General features: G+C 29.9%; 1 protein-coding gene across 2 annotated transcripts in view; it reads left to right on the top strand.

Annotated features, from left to right (window-relative positions):
• LOC133577450 (replication protein A 70 kDa DNA-binding subunit-like) overlaps positions 1-20,109 on the top strand; it is a 110,956-nt gene extending 90,847 nt beyond the window's left edge. For both annotated transcript variants that reach the window (XM_061931300.2, XM_061931299.2), the window contains exons 14-17: positions 6,749-6,922; positions 8,877-8,984; positions 14,030-14,116; positions 19,898-20,109. In XM_061931300.2, the coding sequence (XP_061787284.2) occupies positions 6,749-6,922; positions 8,877-8,984; positions 14,030-14,116; positions 19,898-20,005 (477 nt within the window). In that variant the 3' untranslated portion in view covers positions 20,006-20,109. The remainder of the gene's footprint in view (positions 1-6,748; positions 6,923-8,876; positions 8,985-14,029; positions 14,117-19,897) is intronic.
• Positions 20,110-20,937: the final 828 nt, after the last annotated feature.

The following is a 20,937-nucleotide window of genomic DNA, read 5'->3' as shown; positions in this document are numbered from 1 at the left end:
ACGCCACAGCTAAGCACACAATAGCACACAAGCTATAAATACGTAATAAGTGTCTTTCATTGAACAATATTGCAGTCAATACAATCTAGTAGTCTTGTCCCATACCAATATGTTGGTACCGGTACCAACATGTAACATACTTTTCTAAATAAAGGGCACCACAAAAAATGTCATTATTGACTTTATTTGAACAACAAATGTTAGAGTACATGAAACATATGTTTATTATTGTCATTTAGTCCTTAAATAAAATACTAGACAACTTGTCTTTTAGTAGTAAGTAAAGAAACAGACTCCTTATTATTCCTCGTCCTCCAGTGATAATGCTACTTGTAAGAAACTCACTTTATTCGTCGCCATGGAGGCCGGGATTAGTGATTTAGAAGTAGCTAAAACATTGCGGATGGACGTTAGCCGCTAGCAAGCTAGCCATGTCTTAAAGCAGCTCTTCCTGAGGGTGTTTCAGTGTTATAACTTCACCTTTATTGTCACTTTTTACACCAAAATGCGTCCATTCTCCCTTTTCTGTCTACACACTGTCTGCTTGTAAGTACTCAGTGCGTGTGCGCTGCCCAACATGCTCCTCTGCTCATAAAACCAGCAACAATGACGCGTCGTCACGCCTGTAAAAAAATACAAAAAATATGGGGAACCAGTACTTTTCAAACAGAGTATAGTACCGTTTTTAATTAATTACTATACTAGTCATAATTTTTAAAAATTGATTTTAAATGTAAAAAAAATTAAAATACTTAAATAAAAATAAAAATAGTTTTTTTAATAAAAATGTGGGGCGGATTAAAAAAAAAAAGTTTACATTTTCATATACAAAAAATGTTAGATTAAAAAACTTTTTTTTCCCCAAAAATGATTTTTTTAAGATGCGTTTTTAGGCAATTTTCTTGCAACCAGAATTAAATGTTCTAGCCTGTAACCTGTTTTGAAAAAGTTTGAATAGAGACTAATGTTGAATTGATTCGGAATCAAATCGATTATAAATCCAGTCATAATTAAAAAAAATAGATTTAAAATTTAAAAAATTAAAAAAAAGTTTTTTTTTAATAACATTTTGGGGCGGATTTAAACATTTTTTTTTACATGTACATTTACAAAAAAATGTTAAATTAAAAAAAATGTTTTTTCCAAGAACGATTTTTTAAAGATGCGTTTTTGGCCATCTCCATGCAACCAGAATGACTTTTCTAGCCTGTAACCTGTTTTGAAAAAGTTTGAATAGAGACTCATGTTGAATTGATTCAGAATCAAATCGCTTATAAATCCAGTCATAATTTTAAAAAATAGATTTAAAATTGAAAAAAAAAAAAAAACGTAAAAAAAAAAAAAAAAAAAAAAATACTTTTTTAATAACGTTTTGGGGCGGATTTAAAAAATAAAAAATTTTTACATGTACATTTACAAAAAAAATTTGATTAAAAATTTTATTTTTTCCAAGAACGATTTTTTGTAGATGCGTTTTTAGGCAATTTTCATGCAACCAGAATGACTTTTCTAGCCTGTAACCTGTTTTGAAAAAGTTTGAATAGAAACTAATGTTGAATTAATTCGGAATCAAATCGATTATAAATCCAGTCATAATTTTTAAAAATGTATTTAAAATGTAAAAAAATTAAAATACTTAAAAAATAAGCATAAAAATAGTTTTTTAATAAAATTGTGGGGCGGATTTAAAAAACATTTTTTTACATGTACATTTACAAAAAAATGTAGATTAAAATTTTTTATTTTTTCCAAGAACGATTTTTTAAAGATGCGTTTTTAGGCCATTTTCATGCAACCAGAATGACTTTTCTAGCCTGTAACCTGTTTTGAAAAAGTTTGAATAGAGACTAATGTTAAATTGATTCAGAATCAAATCGATTATAAATCCAGTCATAATTTTTAAAAATCGATTTAAAATGTAAAAAAAATATATACTTAAAAAAAATAAAAAAAAAATTTTAATAACATTTTGGGGCGGATTTAAAACATTTTTTTTACATGTACATTTACAAAAAAATGATAGATTAAAAACTTTTTTTTTTTCCCAAGAACAATTTTTTAAAGATGCCTTTTTAGGCTATCTCCATGCAACCAGGATGACTTTTCTAACCTGTTTTGAAAAAGTTTGAATAGAGACTAATGTTAAATCGATTCAGGATCAAATCGATTATAAATCGAGTCATAATTATAAAAAATTGATTTAAAATGTAAAAAAAAAAATAATTAAAAAAAAAGAAAAAAAGGTTTTTTTATAAAATTTTGGGGCAGATTTAAAAAACAATTTTTTTTAACATGTACATTTACAAAAAATGTTAGATTAAAATGATTTTTTTTTCCCAAGAACGATTTTTTAAAGATGTGTTTTTAGGCAATTTTCATGCAACCAGAATGACTTTTCTAGCCTGTGACCGGTTTTGAAAAAGTTTGAATAGAGACTAATGTTGAATTGATTCGGAATCAAATCGATTATAAATCCAGTCATAATTATAAAAAATCGATTTAAAATGTAAAAAAAAAATATACTTAAAAAAAATAAAAATAACATTTTAATAACATTTTGGGGCGGATTCAAAAAATTTTTTTTTACATGTACATTTACAAAAAATGTTAGATTAAAAACTTTTTTTTTTCCAAGAACAATTTTTTAAAGATGCGTTTTTAGGCCATCTCCATGCAACCAGAATGACTTTTCTAACCTGTTTTGAAAAAGTTTGAATAGAGACTAATGTTTTTTTGATTCAGAATCAAATCGATTATAAATCCAGTCATAATTATAAAAAATCGATTTAAAATGTAAAAAAAAAATAATAATTAAAAAAAAAAGAAAAAAAGTTTTTTTTTATAAAATTTTGGGGCGGATTTAAAAAAAATTTTTTTACATGTACATTTACAAAAAATGTTAGATTAAAATTATTTTTTTTCCCAAGAACGATTTTTTAAAGATGTGTTTTTAGGCAATTTTCATGCAACCAGAATTAAATGTTCTAGCCTGTAACCTGTTTTGAAAAAGTTTGAATAGAGACTAATGTTGAATTGATTCGGAATCAAATCGATTATAAATCCAGTCATAATTATAAAAAATCGATTTAAAATGTAAAAAAGACTTTAAAAAAAAAAAGAATTATTATTATTATTTTTTTTATAAAATTTTGGGGCGGATTTAAAAAAAAAAAATTTTTACATGTACATTTACAAAAAATGTTAGATTAAAATGATTTTTTTTCCCAAGAACGATTTTTTAAAGATGCGTTTTTAGGCAATTTTCATGCAACCAGAATTACTTTTCTAGCCTGTAACCTGTTTTGAAAAAGTTTGAATAGAAACTAATGTTGAATTGATTCAGAATCAAGTCAATTATAAATCCAGTCATCATTTTAAAAAATCGATTTAAAATGTAAAAAAAAAAAATACTTTAAAAAAAAAAAGAAAAACAATTTTTTTTATAAAATTTTGGGGCAGATTAAAAAAAATTTTTTTTTTAACATGTACATTTACAAAAAATGTTAGATTAAAATGATTTTTTTTTCCCAAGAACGATTTTTTAAAGATGCGTTTTTAGGCAATTTTCATGCAACCAGAATGACTTTTCTAGCCTGTAACCTGTTTTGAAAAAGTTTGAATAGAAACTAATGTTGAATTGATTCGGAATCAAATCGATTATAAATCCAGTCATAATTTTTAAAAATTGATTTAAAATGTAAAAAAAATATATACTTAAAAAAAAATTAAATAAAAAAAAATTTTAATAACATTTTGGGGCGGATTTAAAACATTTTTTTTACATGTACATTTACAAAAAATGTTAGATTAAAAACTTTTTTTTTTTCCAAGAACAATTTTTTAAAGATGTGTTTTTAGGCTATCTCCATGCAACCAGAATGACTTTTCTAACCTGTTTTGAAAAAGTTTGAATAGAGACTAATTCAGAATCAAATCGATTATAAATCCAGTCATAATTATAAAAAGTCGATTTAAAATGTAAAAAAAAAAAAGAAGTTTTTTTTTATAAAATTTTGGGGTGGATTTACAAAAAAAAATGTTTACATGTACATTTACAAAAAATGTTGGATTAAAAATCTTTTTTTTTCCAAGAACAATTTTTTAAAGATGCGTTTTTAGGCAATTTTCATGCAACCAGAATGACTTTTCTAACCTGTAACCTGTTTTGAAAAAGTTTGAATAGAGACTAATGTTTTTTTGATTCAGAATCAAATCGATTATAAATCCAGTCATAATTATAAAAAATCGATTTAAAATGTAAAAAAAAAATAATAATTTAAAAAAAAAGAAAAAAAGTTTTTTTTTATAAAATTTTGGGGCGGATTTACAAAAAAAAATGTTTACATGTACATTTACAAAAAATGTTAGATTAAAAAACTTTTTATTTCCAAGAACGATTTTTTAAAGATGCGTTTTTAGGCAATTTTCATGCAACCAGAATGACTTTTCTAGCCTGTAACCTGTTTTGAAAAAGTTTGAATAGAAACTAATGTTGAATTGATTCGGAATCAAATCGATTATAAATCCAGTCATAATTTTTAAAAATCAATTTAAAATGTAAAAAAAATATATACTTAAAAAAAATACAAATAAAAATACTTTTTTAATAACATTTTGGGGCGGATTTAAAACATTTTTTTTTACATGTACATTTACAAAAAATGATAGATTAAAAACTTTTTTTTTTTCCAAGAACAATTTTTTAAAGATGCTTTTTTAGGCCATCTCCATGCAACCAGAATGACTTTTCTAACCTGTTTTGAAAAAGTTTGAATAGAGACTAATGTTAAATTGATTCAGAATCAAATCGATTATAAATCCAGTCATAATTATAAAAAATCGATTTAAAATGTAAAAAAAAAAAAAAAAGAAAAAAAAAAAAGAAAAAAAGTTTTTTTTTATCAAATTTTGGGGCGGATTTACAAAAAGAAATGTTTACATGTACATTTACAAAAAATGTTAGATTAAAAAACTTTTTATTTCCAAGAACGATTTTTTTAAAGATGCGTTTTTAGGCAATTTTCATGCAACCAGAATGACTTTTCTAACGTGTAACCTGTTTTGAAAAAGTTTGAATAGAAACTAATGTTGAATTGATTCGGAATCAAATCGATTATAAATCCAGTCATAATTATAAAAAATCGATTTAAAAAAAATTAAAAAAAAAAAGAAAAAAAGGTTTTTTTTATCAAATTTTGGGGCGGATTTACAAAAAGAAATGTTTACATGTACATTTACAAAAAATGTTGGATTAAAAAACTTTTTATTTCCAAGAACGATTTTTTAAAGATGCGTTTTTAGGCAATTTTCATGCAACCAGAATGACTTTTCTAACGTGTAACCTGTTTTGAAAAAGTTTGAATAGAAACTAATGTTGAATTGATTCGGAATCAAATCGATTATAAATCCAGTCATAATTTTTAAAAATCGATTAAAATGTTAAAAAAAAATACTTAAAAAAAATAAAAATAAAAATACTTTTTTAATAACATTTTGGGGCGGATTTAAAACATTTTTTTTTAAATGTTAGATTAAAAACTTTTTTTTTTCCAAGAACAATTTTTTAAAGATGCGTGCATGCAACCAGAATGACTTTTCTAACCTGTTTTGAAAAAGTTTGAATAGAGACTAATGTTTTTTTGATTCAGAATCAAATCGATTATAAATCCAGTCATAATTATAAAAAATCGATTTAAAATGTAAAAAAAAATTATAATTAAAAAAAAAAGAAAAAAAGTTTTTTTTTATAAAATTTTGGGGCGGATTTAAACAATTTTTTTTTACATGTACATTTACAAAAAATGTTAGATTAAAATTATTTTTTTTCCCAAGAACGATTTTTTAAAGATGTGTTTTTAGGCAATTTTCATGCAACCAGAATTAAATGTTCTAGCCTGTAACCTGTTTTGAAAAAGTTTGAATAGAGACTAATGTTGAATTGATTCGGAATCAAATCGATTATAAATCCAGTCATAATTATAAAAAATCGATTTAAAATGTAAAAAAGACTTAAAAAAAAAAAAGATTTTTTTTTTTTTTTTTTTATAAAATTTTGGGGCGGATTTTAAAAAAAAAAATTTTTACATGTACATTTACAAAAAATGTTAGATTAAAATGATTTTTTTTTCCCCAAGAACGATTTTTTAAAGATGTGTTTTTAGGCAATTTTCATGCAACCAGAATGACTTTTCTAGCCTGTGACCGGTTTTGAAAAAGTTTGAATAGAGACTAATGTTGAATTGATTCGGAATCAAATCGATTATAAATCCAGTCATAATTTAAAAAAATTTATTTTAAATGTAAAAAAATTAAAATACTTAAAAAATAAAAATAAAAATAGTTTTTTTAATAAAAATGTGGGGCGGATTAAAAAAAATTTTTTTTACATTTTCATATACAAAAAATGATAGATTAAAAAACTTTTTTTTCCCCAAAAATTATTTTTTTAAGATGCGTTTTTAGGCAATTTTCTTGCAACCAGAATTAAATGTTCTAGCCTGTAATCTGTTTTGAAAAAGTTTGAATAGAGACTAATGTTGAATTGATTCAGAATCAAATCGATTATAAATCCAGTCATAATTTTAAAAAATTGATTTTAAATGTAAAAAAATAAAAATACTTAAAAAATAAAAATAGTTTTTTTAATAAAATTGCGGTGGTGGTGGTGGGTGAGCTTCCTGGCAGCGTTTCAGCCAACGAAGCCAAGTTTTGACCCGATGTTTTGTGGGTGTGTGCCACGTGTGTGCAGGCGGACTACTGCAGCTGCGTGGCCACGGTTCTGTTCATACGCAAAGAGAACTGTCTTTACCGGGCCTGTCCCAGCACCTCCTGCAACAAGAAGGTGGTGGAGCGCGACGGACGCTACCACTGCCAGAAGTGTGACAAGGACTTCCCCGACTTCAAGTACAGATTCATTCTCTCCGTGAGTGAGACGTGCGATGCTGAAGTGGTGGCAGGAGAAGTGATCTGGGGTCTGTGTTCAGGTCTGATCTGGGGTCTGTGTTCAGGTCAATGATGTGGGGTCTGTTCAGGTCTGATCTGGGGTCTGTGTTCAGGTCAATGATGTGGGGTCTGTGTTCAGGTCTGATCTGGGGTCTGTGTTCAGGTCAATGATGTGGGGTCTGTGTTCAGGTCAATGATGTGGGGTCTGTTCAGGTCAATGATCTGGGGTCTGTGTTCAGGTCTGATCTGGGGTCTGTGTTCAGGTCAATGATGTGGGGTCTGTGTTCAGGTCTGATCTGTGGTCTGTGTTCAGGTCAATGATGTGGGGTCTGTTCAGGTCAATGATGTGGGGTCTGTGTTCAGGTCTGATCTGGGGTCTGTGTTCAGGTCAATGATGTGGGGTCTGTTCAGGTTTGATGTGGGGTCTGTGTTCAGGTCTGATCTGGGGTCTGTGTTCAGGTCTGATCTGGGGTCTGTGTTCAGGTCAATGATGTGGGGTCTGTGTTCAGGTCTGATCTGGGGTCTGTGTTCAGGTCAATGATGTGGGGTCTGTGTTCAGGTCAATGATGTGGGGTCTGTGTTCAGGTCTGATCTGGGGTCTGTGTTCAGGTCAATGATGTGGGGTCCGTGTTCAGGTCTGATCTGGGGTCTGTGTTCAGGTCAATGATCTGGGGTCTGTTCAGGTCAATGATGTGGGGTCTGTTCACGTCTGATCTGGGGTCTGTGTTCAGGTCAATGATGTGGGGTCTGTGTTCAGGTCTGATCTGGGGTCTGTGTTCAGGTCAATGATGTGGGGTCTGTTCAGGTCAATGATGTGGGGTCTGTGTTCAGGTCTGATCTGGGGTCTGTGTTCAGGTCTGATCTGGGGTCTGTGTTCAGGTCAATGATGTGGGGTCTGTTCAGGTCTGATCTGGGGTCTGTGTTCAGGTCAATGATGTGGGGTCTGTGTTCAGGCTGATCTGGGGTCTGTTCAGGTCAATGATGTGGGGTCTGTGTTCAGGTCTGATCTGGGGTCTGTGTTCAGGTCAATGATGTGGGGTCTGTGTTCAGGTCAATGATGTGGGGTCTGTTCAGGTCAATGATGTGGGGTCTGTGTTCAGGTCAATGATGTGGGGTCTGTGTTCAGGTCAATGATGTGGGGTCTGTTCAGGTCAATGATGTGGGGTCTGTTCAGGTCTGATCTGGGGTCTGTGTTCAGGTCTGATGTGGGGTCTGTTCAGGTCTGATCTGGGGTCTGTGTTCAGGTCAATGATGTGGGGTCTGTTCAGGTCAATGATGTGGGGTCTGTGTTCAGGTCTGGTCTGGGGTCTGTGTTCAGGTCAATGATGTGGGGTCTGTGTTCAGGTCTGATCTGGGGTCTGTGTTCAGGTCAATGATGTGGGGTCTGTTCAGGTCAATGATGTGGGGTCTGTTCAGGTCTGATCTGGGGTCTGTGTTCAGGTCTGATCTGGGGTCTGTGTTCAGGTCAATGATGTGGGGTCTGTTCAGGTCAATGATGTGGGGTCTGTGTTCAGGTCTGATCTGGGGTCTGTGTTCAGGTCAATGATGTGGGGTCTGTGTTCAGGTCACTGATGTGGGGTCTGTGTTCAGGTCTGATCTGGGGTCTGTGTTCAGGTCAATGATGTGGGGTCTGTTCAGGTCAATGATGTGGGGTCTGTGTTCAGGTCAATAATGTGGGGTCTGTTCAAGTCAATGATGTGGGGTCTGTGTTCAGGTCAATGATCTGGGGTCTGTGTTCAGGTCAATGATGTGGGGTCTGTTCAGGTCAATGATGTGGGGTCTGTTCAGGTCAATGATGTGGGGTCTGTTCAGGTCTGATCTTGGGTCTGTGTTCAGGTCAATGATGTGGGGTCTGTTCAGGTCAATGATGTGGGGTCTGTGTTCAGGTCTGATCTGGGGTCTGTGTTCAGGTCTGATCTGGGGTCTGTGTTCAGGTCAACTTAGCAGACTTTGAGGACAACCAGTGGGTGACCTGCTTCCAGGAGACTGCGGAGGCCTTACTGGGTGTGAGCGCCGACGCTCTGGGATGTCTGAGGGACACGGTGAGACACACACACACACACACACACACACACACACACACACACACACACACACACACACACACACGTTGTGTTTGAAGTAGTAGGGTTGCACAACAAAATGATTCCTATTCATGCCGACTGTAGATCCAGTCAAAATGTAATAATCAGAATAGAATCGATTATAGTGAAGTGAAGTGTATTTATATATTTATATAGCGTTTTTCTCCAGTGACTCAAAGCGCTTTTACATAGTGAAAGCCAATATCTAAGTTACATTTAAAGCAGTGTGGGTGACACTGGGAGCAGGTGGATAAAGTGTCTTGCCCAAGGACACAAGGGCAGTGACGAGAATGGCGGAAGCGGGGATCGAACCCGGAACCCTCAAGTTACTACCAACCGAGCCCCCAAAATATATATTATAAATAAAATGTTTTTTTGTTATTTTTTTTAAGAAAAATAAAGTTTTTTTTAATAAAATTTTGGGGCGGAATTAAACATTTTTTTAAATTTAGCATGTAGATTTTTATTTTTTATTTTTTTTACATTGAAAAAAAAATTGTCCAAGAATGTTTTTCGAAAGGTAAGTTTTCAGGCCATCTCCATGCAACCAGATTGGGATTATTTTTTTTTTTTAACGTTTTTTTTAATAAAAATTTTAGGGCATAATTTTTTTATATAATTTTTTTTACATGTACTTTTTTTTTGTTTGTTTGTTTTTAAGATACAGCCATCTTCATACAACCAGAATTAAATGTTCTAACCTCTAACCTGTTTTGAAAAAGTTTGAATAGAGACTAATGTTGAATTGATTTGGAATCTAATCGATTATAAATCCAGTCATAATTGTAAAAAATCGATTTGAAATAAAAAAATAAGTAAAAAAGGAAAAAAAAGTTTTTTAAATAACATTTTTGGGGCGGACTTTTTTATTTATTTTCTATTTTTACATGTACATTTACAAAAAATGTTAGATTAGATTTTCCCAAGAATGATTTTTCAAAGATGCCTTTTTAGGCCATTTTATTGCAACCAGAATGACTTTTCTAACCTGTAATCTGTTTTGAAAAAGTTTGAATAGAGACTAATATTGAATTGATTTGGAATCTAATCGATTATAAATCCAGTCATAATTATAAAAAATCGATTTGAAATAAAAAAAATAAGTAAAAAAGGAAAAAAAAAAGTTTTTTAAATAAAATTTTTGGGGCGGACTTTTTTTTTTTTTTTTTTTTTTTTTTTTTACATGTACATTTACAAAAAATGTTAGATTAGATTTTCCCAAGAATAACTTTTCAAAGATGCCTTTTTAGGCCATTTTATTGCAACCAGAATGACTTTTCTAACCTGTAACCTGTTTTGAAAAAGTTTGAATAGAGACTAATGTTGAATTGATTCGGAATCTAATCGATTATAAATCCAGTCATAATTTTCAAAAATCGATTTAAAACACATTTTTCAAAATACTTAAAAAAAAAATAATTTTTAATTGTTTTTTAAATTAAATTTTGGGGCGGATTTTCTTTCTTTTTTTTTTTTTTTTTAACATGTACATTTACAAAAAATGTTAGATTAGATTTTCCCAAGAATAATTTTTCAAAGATGCCTTTTTAGGCCATTTTATTGCAACCAGAATGACTTTTCTAACCTGAAACCTGTTTTGAAAAAGTTTGAATACAGACTAATGTTGAATTGATTCAGAATCAAATCGATTATAAATCCAGTCATAATTTTCAAAAATCGATTTAAAACACATTTTTCAAAATACTTAAAAAAATAATAATTTTAAATTGTTTTTTAAATTAAATTTTGGGGCGGATTTTCTTTCTTTTTTTTTACATGTACATTTACAAAAAATGTTGGATTAAAATTTTTTGTTTTTCCGAGAACGATTTTTTAAAGACGCACTTTTAGGCCATTTTCATGCAACCAGAATGACTTTTCTAACCTGTAACCTGTTTTGAAAAAGTTTGAATAGAGACTAATGTTGAATTGATTCGGAATCTAATCGATTATAAAAAAAAATCGATTTAAAACACATTTTTCAAAATACTTAAAAAAAAAAAATTAAATAGTTTTTTTAATTAAATTTTGGGGCGGATTTTCTTTCTTTTTTTTACATGTACATTTACAAAAAATGTTGGATTAAATTTTTTTTTTTAAATAGTTTTTTAAATTAAATTTTGGGGCGGATTTTCTTTCTTTTTTTTACATGTACATTTAAAAAAATGTTGCATTAAATTTTTTGTTTTTCCGAGAACGATTTTTTAAAGATGCACTTTTAGGCCATTTTCATGCAACCAGAATGACTTTTCTAACCTGTAACCTGTTTTGAAAAAGTTTGAATAGAGACTAATGTTGAATTGATTCGGAATCTAATCGATTATAAAAAAAAATCGATTTAAAACACATTTTTCAAAATACTTAAAAAAAAAATTTTTTTTTAATTGTTTTTTAAATTAAATTTTGGGGCGGATTTTTTATTTTTTTTTACATGTACATTTACAAAAAATGTTGGATTAAAATGTTTTGTTTTTCCGAGAACGATTTTTTAACGATGCACTTTTATGCAACCAGAATGACTTTTCTAACCCCTAACCCTGTTTTGAAAAAGTTTCGTAATAAATATTATACCAAATGGTTTGAACATAGAATCATGTTCAATTTTTTTTATTTTTTTTTACACAGTAGCTCCACTTTATAGTAGAAAAAAATCAATTTTTTTCCTAATTAATCACGATTCATATTTGTAACGATTTGTTCCAGGTTCGATTCCCGCGTCCACCATCCGAGTCCCTGCCGTTGTGTCCTTGTTTTTACCTTGAAAATCAACTTTTACTATTTGGTATATTAATTATAATGAAACTTTTTCAAAACAAGTTACAGGTTAGAAAATAATCTCATTCTGGTTGCATGGAGATGGCCGGAAAACGTACCTTTCAAAAAACATTCTTGAAAAAATGTTTTTTCAATGTAACAAAAAAAAATAGAAGAAAATCTACCGTATTTTCCGCACCATAAGGCGCCCTGGGTTATAAGCCGCGCCATCAATGAACGGCATATTTCAAAACTTTGTCCACCTATAAGCCGCCCCGTGTTATAAGCCGCATCTAACTGCGCTAAAGGAATGTCAAAAAAACAGTCAGATAGGTCAGTCAAACTTTAATAATATATTAAAAACCAGCGTGATGTGGGCGCGCATGGAGTCGTATATCAACATGGACGGAGCTGCGTGAAAAAAGCCACCCGGCCTCTTCGCGTGAACTTAAACTTACCTTAACCACTCGCTCATCTTTTCTTCATCCATCCCTTCGAGTTAGCTTTTATGATGACGCCGGCTGGAAAGGTCTCTTTTGGCAAGGTCTTCCTTTTGAATATCACCATGGGTGGAAGTTTCTGGCCATTAGCATGGCAAGCTAGAACCACAGTGAAGGATGACTTCTCATTCCCTGTGGTGCGAATATTCACCGTACGTGCTCCCGTTGTATCCACAGTGCGGTTCACAGGAATATCAAAAGTCAGTGGAACCTCGTCCATGTTGATAATGTTCTCTGGCCGGATCTTTTTTTCAGCTATCTTGTTTTTACAATATGCACGGAAAGTAGCCAGCTTTTCTTGAAAGTCTTTAGGCAGTTGCTGTGAAATAGTAGTCCGTGTGCGGATGGAGAGATTGCGTCTTTTCATGAACCGGAAACCTGTCGCTTAGTAGGAGCCATTTTGTGGTCTTTACAGATGTAAACACACAAAGGAAATGAAACGTACGTAATATCCGCGCGCTTTTTCTTCTTCTACGCGGGCGGGTGGTTGCTTACAGTAGAAGAAGAAGCGCTTCCTGTTCTATGGGGGCAGGTGCTTACCTTGGCGGTTGCTTGCGTAGAAGAAGAAGCGCTTCCTGTTCTACCGGGAAAAAAGATGGCGGCTGTTTACCGTAGTTGCGAGATCGAAACTTTATGAAAATGAATCGTAATATTAATCCATATATAAAGCGCACCGGGTTAAAAGCCGCACTGTCAGCTTTTGAGTAAATTTGTGGTTTTTAGGTGCGGCTAATAGTGCGGAAAATACGGTACGTGCAAAATTTTATTTATTTATTTTTTTAATTCCGCCCCAAATTTTAATTTAAAAAAGGTTGTTTTTTTTTTCCGAAAAAAACAAAACAAACCGGTACATTTACAAAAAAATTTTGATTAAAAATTTTATTTTTTCCAAGAGCGATTTTTTGAAGATGCGTTTTTAGGCCTTTTTTTTTTTTTTTCCCGAAAAAATAGTTTTTAAAGAAAATTTTGGGGCGGAATTAAAAAAAATAAATTTGCATGTAGATTTTTTTTTATTATTTTTTTTTTTTAACATTGAAAACATTTTTTTTCAAGAATGTTTTTTGAAAGGTAAGTTTTCAGGCCATCTCCATGCAACCAGAATGAAATTGTCTAAGCTGTAACCTGTTTTGAAAAAGTTTAATTATAATTAATATACCAAATAATACATTGTAAATTTTATTTATTTATTTTTTTAATTCCGCCCCAAATTTTAATTTAAAAAAGGTGGGTTTTTTTCGAAAAAAAAACAAAACAAAATTTTTTTTTAATCGATTTTTGAAAGTTATTTTTGGATTTATAATATATACTGTATTTTGGGCCGGTATAACTCGGTCGGTAGAGTGGCCGTGCCAGCAACTTGAGGGTTCCGGGATCGATCCCCGCTTCTGCCATCCTAGTCCTTGGGCAAGACACTTCACCCACCCACACTGCTTTTAAAGATAATGGGTTTCACTATGTAAAAGCACTTTGAGTCACTAGAGAAAAGTGCTATATAAATATAAATCACTTCACTGTTAAAAAAGATAAAAAAATCTATTAATTTTTTTTAATTTATTTTTTAAATCCGTCCTGTAATCCACTTTATTAAATGTTTGGGTATAATTTTATTATTTCTTTGAAGTAATGTAGGAATTTGTCCGAGTTGTTTTAATGAGGAAGGTAGTTGATCACCCAACTTCATTCAAAAATAATGTTGATTTGGAATGGAATCATTTTCTAGTCAGCGAGTGTTTGGTGTGTGACTTGTAGGACGAGGACGCCTTCCAGGAAGTGCTGAGGAAAGTCACCCACACCACGCACGTCTTCAAGACCCGGGTCAAGCTGGAGACGTACAACGTGAGTGCTGTCAATCAATCACTGCACACTTTTAGCAAAGGAGGACAAAAAAAGTGCAAACAAATATGTCAGGAAATACTTTCATTGTTTTTGTGTTTTTTTTAACAAGCGAGCTCTTTTCGTATGAATACTTGCTCAATTTAGCGACGTCTTTTTATTCTCTGGCAGTTTTGTTGAGTAAAAATGTGTTTGTGTGTTGTGCTCCTGAGTTGATCAATATGAACATTCTTATTTATGGAGTCTATTTAATTTTATTTTTCACTATCACATTGTTTAAGTCAATCAAAACATGTTCACAGTTTAAATTAGTATTAATTTATTAAGTTAGTAGTAAATTATCACGGATTATTAAATTATTTAAATTATTAAATTATTTAAATAAATAAATTATTACGGGTTACTAAAAGTAATACATTCTTAAATTAATTAATTAATTCAATTATTAAAATTTATAAATTATATAAATTATTAAAATTAATAAATGACTACAGATCATTAAAAATACATTATTAAATTATGTACATTAATAAATTATTTAATTATTATTTATTATTTTAATTATTACAAATTACTACAAGTAAGAAATGATTAAATTAATGAATTATTTAAATTATTAACATTGATACATTATTATGGATTACTAAAAGCAATACATTATTCAATTATTAAAATTAATAAATTACTACAGATCATTAAAAATAAATTAAATTATTAAATTATGTGCATTAATAAATTATTAAATTGTTTAAATTATACAATTATTAAAATGTATACATTATTACGGATTACTAAAAGTAATACATTATTAAATTAATTAATTATTTAAATTATTAACATTTATAAATTATTATGGATTACTAAAAGTAATACATTATTCATTTATTAAAATTAATAATTTACTACAGATCATTAAAAATAAATTAAATTATGTACATTAATAAATTATTAAATTGTTTAAATTATAAAATTATTAAAATGTATAAATTATTACGGATTACTAAAAGTAATACATTATTAAATTAATTAATTATTTAAATTATTAAAGTTAATACATTATTATGAATGACTAAAAGTAATAAATTATTAAAATTTATACATTACTACGGATCATTAAAAATAAATAAATTAAATGATTACATTATGTACATTAATAAATTAATTACATTATTAAATTATCTACATTAATAAAGTATTCAATTATTAAAATTCATAGATTATTTTGGATTATAAAAATTAATTAAATAATGTATTGATTAATTAAATTGTTAAATTATTAAAATTTATAAATTACTATGCATTATTAAAATTAATTAGTTATTTAATTCATTATTAAAGTTAGTAAATTATTACGGATAAAATTAGTTTAAAAAAATAATAATTTCAGGCAAATTGATGCACTCTAAATGTATTCTGTTACACACTATAAATAATTGTAATAAAGTTATTCTTTGTTGTAAATAGATCTATATTTTTTTATTTATTCCTAATAATGATACATTATACCACATCAATTTGTCTGTAATGTTTCATTCAGTATTGTTTTTGTAACATTGAAATGGTGTCTGTACTAAAAGGGGTCCGAACCAGTGCTTAATGAATGTCATTTTGGTCAAAAATAAAGTATTTTTTTATAGAATTTAGTGACATGCACGTTGAATAGAACAGTCATGTAAACGCTTTATTTATACATAAATAGGATAATTAAGTAATAATAAATAGTCATAGTTTTACACATTCTATATAGCTGCAATATTTGTGTTGACGCTGAGAATTCCGGGGACGGTGAATGCAACTCGCTCGCTGTGATTATAATAATAATAATAATAGATTTTATTTGTAAAAAGCACTTTATATTGAGTAAACAATCTCCAAGTGCTACAGTGTATTAAAAAAAAAGATAATAAAGAAATAAATAAAAATTAAAACAGCCAAATAGCTATAATTAGTATGCATATATCTAAAAAAAAAGGCTTTTTTTAAAAAGAAGGGTTTTTGAGCCTTTTTTAAAAGCATCCACAGTCTGTGGTGCCCTCAGGTGGTCAGGGAGAGCGTTCCACAGACTGGGAGTTGGAAAAAGGGGGTCGTGCATTATTTACAAGACTTGACTTGACAAGGTCGCCTTCAAGCACGACATTTTCCCGGCGCAGGGTGACCCACATGCGTTCATGACGGGCGGCCACTAATAATAATCAATGTGGCGTCACGCCGTGATTGTTGACTGCTGCAGGGATAAACACGCCGCGGTGCCAATTAGCATCGTCATGACGACAGGCTCGTTATGTATGTGCAACGGCAAGACAAAGGTCTTTATTAATTAGCATTTAGCCGGTGTGTGCGTCTCAGCCTAATTAACCTCGTTATGCGCACGCTAATTGGCGACCGGCGTTTAAGCGGAAAGGCGGAGAGCGCGTCGGCGTCTTCACCCTCCGGGGAAGGCGCTCGTGGAACGCCGCTACACATGCCAGACGCTCTTTTCTGATTAATGAACGCTGCTCTGCTGTCTTTCCAGCTGACTTGATGACCAAATATGGACGGCATTTCCTCCCCAAACTTTCAACACTATGTCACGTGTCATGATGGCCGTGTTCTAAGTCAATACATTGTATCATTAATTGTTTATTTATGAATATATATTCATACACACAAAATATACAGTATTTTTCGGACTATAAGTCGCAGTTTCTTTCATAGTTTGGCCGGGGGTGCGACTTATACTCAGGAGCGACTAAAAGTAATTTTTTCTAATGACATTTTGGGGCCGATTTTATTTTATTTTATTATTAATTTTTTTTTTTTTACATGTACATTTGCAAAAAATGTTGGATTAAAAAACAAAATAAAAATAAAAGTAATTTTTTTTTATGACATTTTGGGGTGGATTTTATTTTATTTTATTTTATTATTTTTTTTTTTTACATGTACATTTGCAAAAAATGTTAGATTAAAAAACAAAATAAAAACAAATAAAAGTAATTTTTTTAATGACATTTTGGGGCGGATTTTATTTTATTTTATTTTTTATTTTATTTTTTTTACATGTACATTTGCAAAAAATGTTAGATTAAAAAACAAAATAAAAACAAATAAAAGTAATTTTTTAAATGACATTTTGGGGCGGATTGTATTTTTTTTTTTTTTTTTTTTTTTTTTTTTTACATGTACATTTGCAAAAAATGTTAGATTAAAAAACAAAATAAAAACAAATAAAAGTAATTTTTTTTAATGACATTTTGGGGCCGATTTTATTTTATTTTATTTTATTATTTTTTTTTTTTACATGTACATTTGCAAAAAATGTTAGATTAAAAAACAAAATAAAAACAAATAAAAGTAATTTTTTTTAATGACATTTTGGGGCGGATTTTATTTTATTTAATTTTTTAATTTTTTATTTTTATTTTTTTACATGTACATTTGCAAAAAATGTTAGATTAAAAAACAAAATAAAAACAAATAAAAGTAATTTTTTTTAATGACATTTTGGGGCGGATTTTATTTTATTTTATTTTTTATTTTTATTTTTTTACATGTACATTTGCAAAAAATGTTAGATTAAAAAACAAAATAAAAACAAATAAAAGTAATTTTTTTAATGACATTTTGGGCGGATTTTATTTTATTTTATTTTTTATTTTTTTACATGTACATTTGCAAAAAATGTTGGATTAAAAAACAAAATAAAAACAAAAGTAATTTTTTTAATGACATTTTGGGGCGGATTTTATTTTATTTTATTTTTATTTTTTTTACATGTACATTTGCAAAAAATGTTTGATTAAAAAACAAAATAAAAACAAATAAAAGTAATTTTTTTAATGACATTTTGGGGCGGATTTTATTTTATTTATTTATTTTTTTTTTTTACATGTACATTTGCAAAAAATGTTGGATTAAAAAACAAAATAAAAACAAAAGTAATTTTTTTAATGACATTTTGGGGCGGATTTTATTTTATTTTATTTTATTTTTTTATTTTTTTTACATGTACATTTGCAAAAAATGTTAGATTAAAAAACAAAATAAAAACAAATAAAAGTAATTTTTTAATGACATTTTGGGCGGATTTTATTTTATTTTATTTTTTATTTTTTTACATGTACATTTGCAAAAAATGTTAGATTAAAAAACAAAATAAAAACAAATAAAAGTAATTTTTTTAATGACATTTTGGGGCCGATTTTATTTTATTTTTATTTTTTTTACATGTACATTTGCAAAAAATGTTAGATTAAAAAACAAAATAAAAACAAAAGTAATTTTTTAATGACATTTTGGGGCGGATTTTATTTTATTTTATTTTATTTTATTTTATTTTTACATGTACATTTGCAAAAAATGTTTGATTAAAAAACAAAATAAAAACAAATAAAAGTAATTTTTTTAATGACATTTTGGGGCGGATTTTATTTTATTTTATTTTTTATTTTTTTTACATGTACATTTGCAAAAAATGTTGGATTAAAAAACAAAATAAAAACAAAAGTAATTTTTTTAATGACATTTTGGGGCGGATTTTATTTTATTTTATTTAATTTTTTTATTTTTTTTACATGTACATTTGCAAAAAATGTTAGATTAAAAAACAAAATAAAAACAAATAAAAGTAATTTTTTAATGACATTTTGGGCGGATTTTATTTTATTTTATTTTTTATTTTTTTACATGTACATTTGCAAAAAATGTTAGATTAAAAAACAAAATAAAAACAAATAAAAGTAATTTTTTTAATGACATTTTGGGGCCGATTTTATTTTATTTTAATTTTTTTTACATGTACATTTGCAAAAAATGTTAGATTAAAAAACAAAATAAAAACAAAAGTAATTTTTTTAATGACATTTTGGGGCGGATTTTATTTTATTTTATTTTATTTTATTTTTACATGTACATTTGCAAAAAATGTTTGATTAAAAAACAAAATAAAAACAAATAAAAGTAATTTTTTCAATGACATTTTGGGGCGGATTTTATTTTATTTTATTTTATTATTATTATTTTTTTTACATGTACATTTGCAAAAAATGTTGGATTAAAAAACAAAATAAAAACAAAAGTAATTTTTTTAATGACATTTTGGGGCGGATTTTATTTTATTTTATTTTATTATTATTATTATTTTACATGTACATTTGCAAAAAATGTTAGATTAAAAAACAAAATAAAAACAAATAAAAGTAATTTTTTTAATGACATTTTGGGGCGGATTTTATTTTATTTTATTTTATTATAATTTTTTTTTTACATGTACATTTACAAAAAATGTTAGATTAAAAAGCAAAATAAAAACAAATAAAAGTAATTTTTTAAATGACATTTTGGGGCGGATTTTATTTTTTATTTTATTATTATTTATTTTTTTACATGTACATTTGCAAAAAATGTTAGATTAAAAAACAAAATAAAAACAAATAAAAGTAATTTTTTTAATGACATTTTGGGGCGGATTTTATTATTATTATTATTATTTTTTTTTTTTTTTACATGTACATTTGCAAAAAATGTTAGATTAAAAAACAATTTTTTTTCCAACAATGATTTTTTAAAGAGGCGTTTTTAGGTCATTTTAATGCAACCACCACCATGCTTGGCGGTAGGCTTGGTGTTCCTGGGATTAAAGGCCTCACCTTTTCTCCTCCAAACATATTGCTGGGTATTGTGGCCATCATCTGACGTCACATGGACAAAGATAAGACCTTCTGGAGGAAAGTTCCGTGGTCAGAAGAATGTATTATAGTGTGTAATAATTGGAGTGTCCACATGACGATGCTTCCCTCTCCTCAGGACGAGAGTCGGGTGAAAGTGACGGTCCTGGAGGTCCTCCCTCTAGACCACAGGCAGTACAGCAGGAGGTTGCTGGCCAACATCCGCACACTGTCCTGCAGGACCTGAACCTGGAGGTCCAGCATCCGCACACTGTCCTGCAGGACACTGAATCTGGAGGTCCAGCATTCGCACACTGTCCTGCAGGACACTGAACCTGGAGGTCCAACATCCGTACACTGTCCTGCAGGACTCTTGAGTCCAAAGAGCCGATATCACAACACTTCTTTTTTATGGTCTCCACGGGGTCTCCACAACTCAACTGTTTTTTTTTTATCCCTCGCATTTGGATTTGTTCTAGAAGCTGCCAACGATGAGTCACTTAGTGTGCAGCTTTCCAGAGAGAAAGGAAACGTGTGTGTGGGACGTGCACGTGTCGTCTTTTAACATTATTTATAGTGCACGTGACATTATTTATAGTGCACGTGTCGTCTTTTAAGGTTGTTTACAGAGTACGTGTGAGGAGTTGTGTTGATACAAAGCAGGAGAAAAGATGATTAAAGCAGACATTTGTATCATATTGCTGTTATTATTTGGTGTGGCCACTGGTCTTGTGACAGGAACATCACCTGGATCACCTGGACACACCTCATGGAACTCATCTTGACGGTACCGCCCACTTCCTGTGACCCGACGTCTTCATCCCGGTGACCCGACGTCTTCATCCCGGTGACCCGACGTCTTCATCCCGGTGACCCGACGTCTTCAAACCCAGTGACCCGACGTCTTCATCCCGGTGACCCGACGTCTTCAAACCCGGTGACCCGACGTCTTCAAACCCGGTGACCCGATGTCTTCATCCCGGTGACCCGACGTCTTCATCCCGGTGACCCGACGTCTTCATCCAGGTGACCCGACGTCTTCATCCCGGTGACCCGACGTCTTCATCCAGGTGACCCGACGTCTTCATCCCGTTGACCCGACGTCTTTATCCCGGTGACCCGACGTCTTCATCCCGGTGACCCGACGTCTTCATCCCGGTGACCCGACGTCTTCATCCA

The sequence above is a fragment of the Nerophis lumbriciformis genome, linkage group LG37 (genome assembly GCF_033978685.3).
Source record: "Nerophis lumbriciformis linkage group LG37, RoL_Nlum_v2.1, whole genome shotgun sequence".
Classification (NCBI taxonomy): Eukaryota; Metazoa; Chordata; class Actinopteri; order Syngnathiformes; family Syngnathidae; genus Nerophis; species Nerophis lumbriciformis.
The sequence above is the reverse complement of the archived record's forward strand: the minus strand, read 5'-3'. Positions and strand labels throughout refer to the sequence as shown.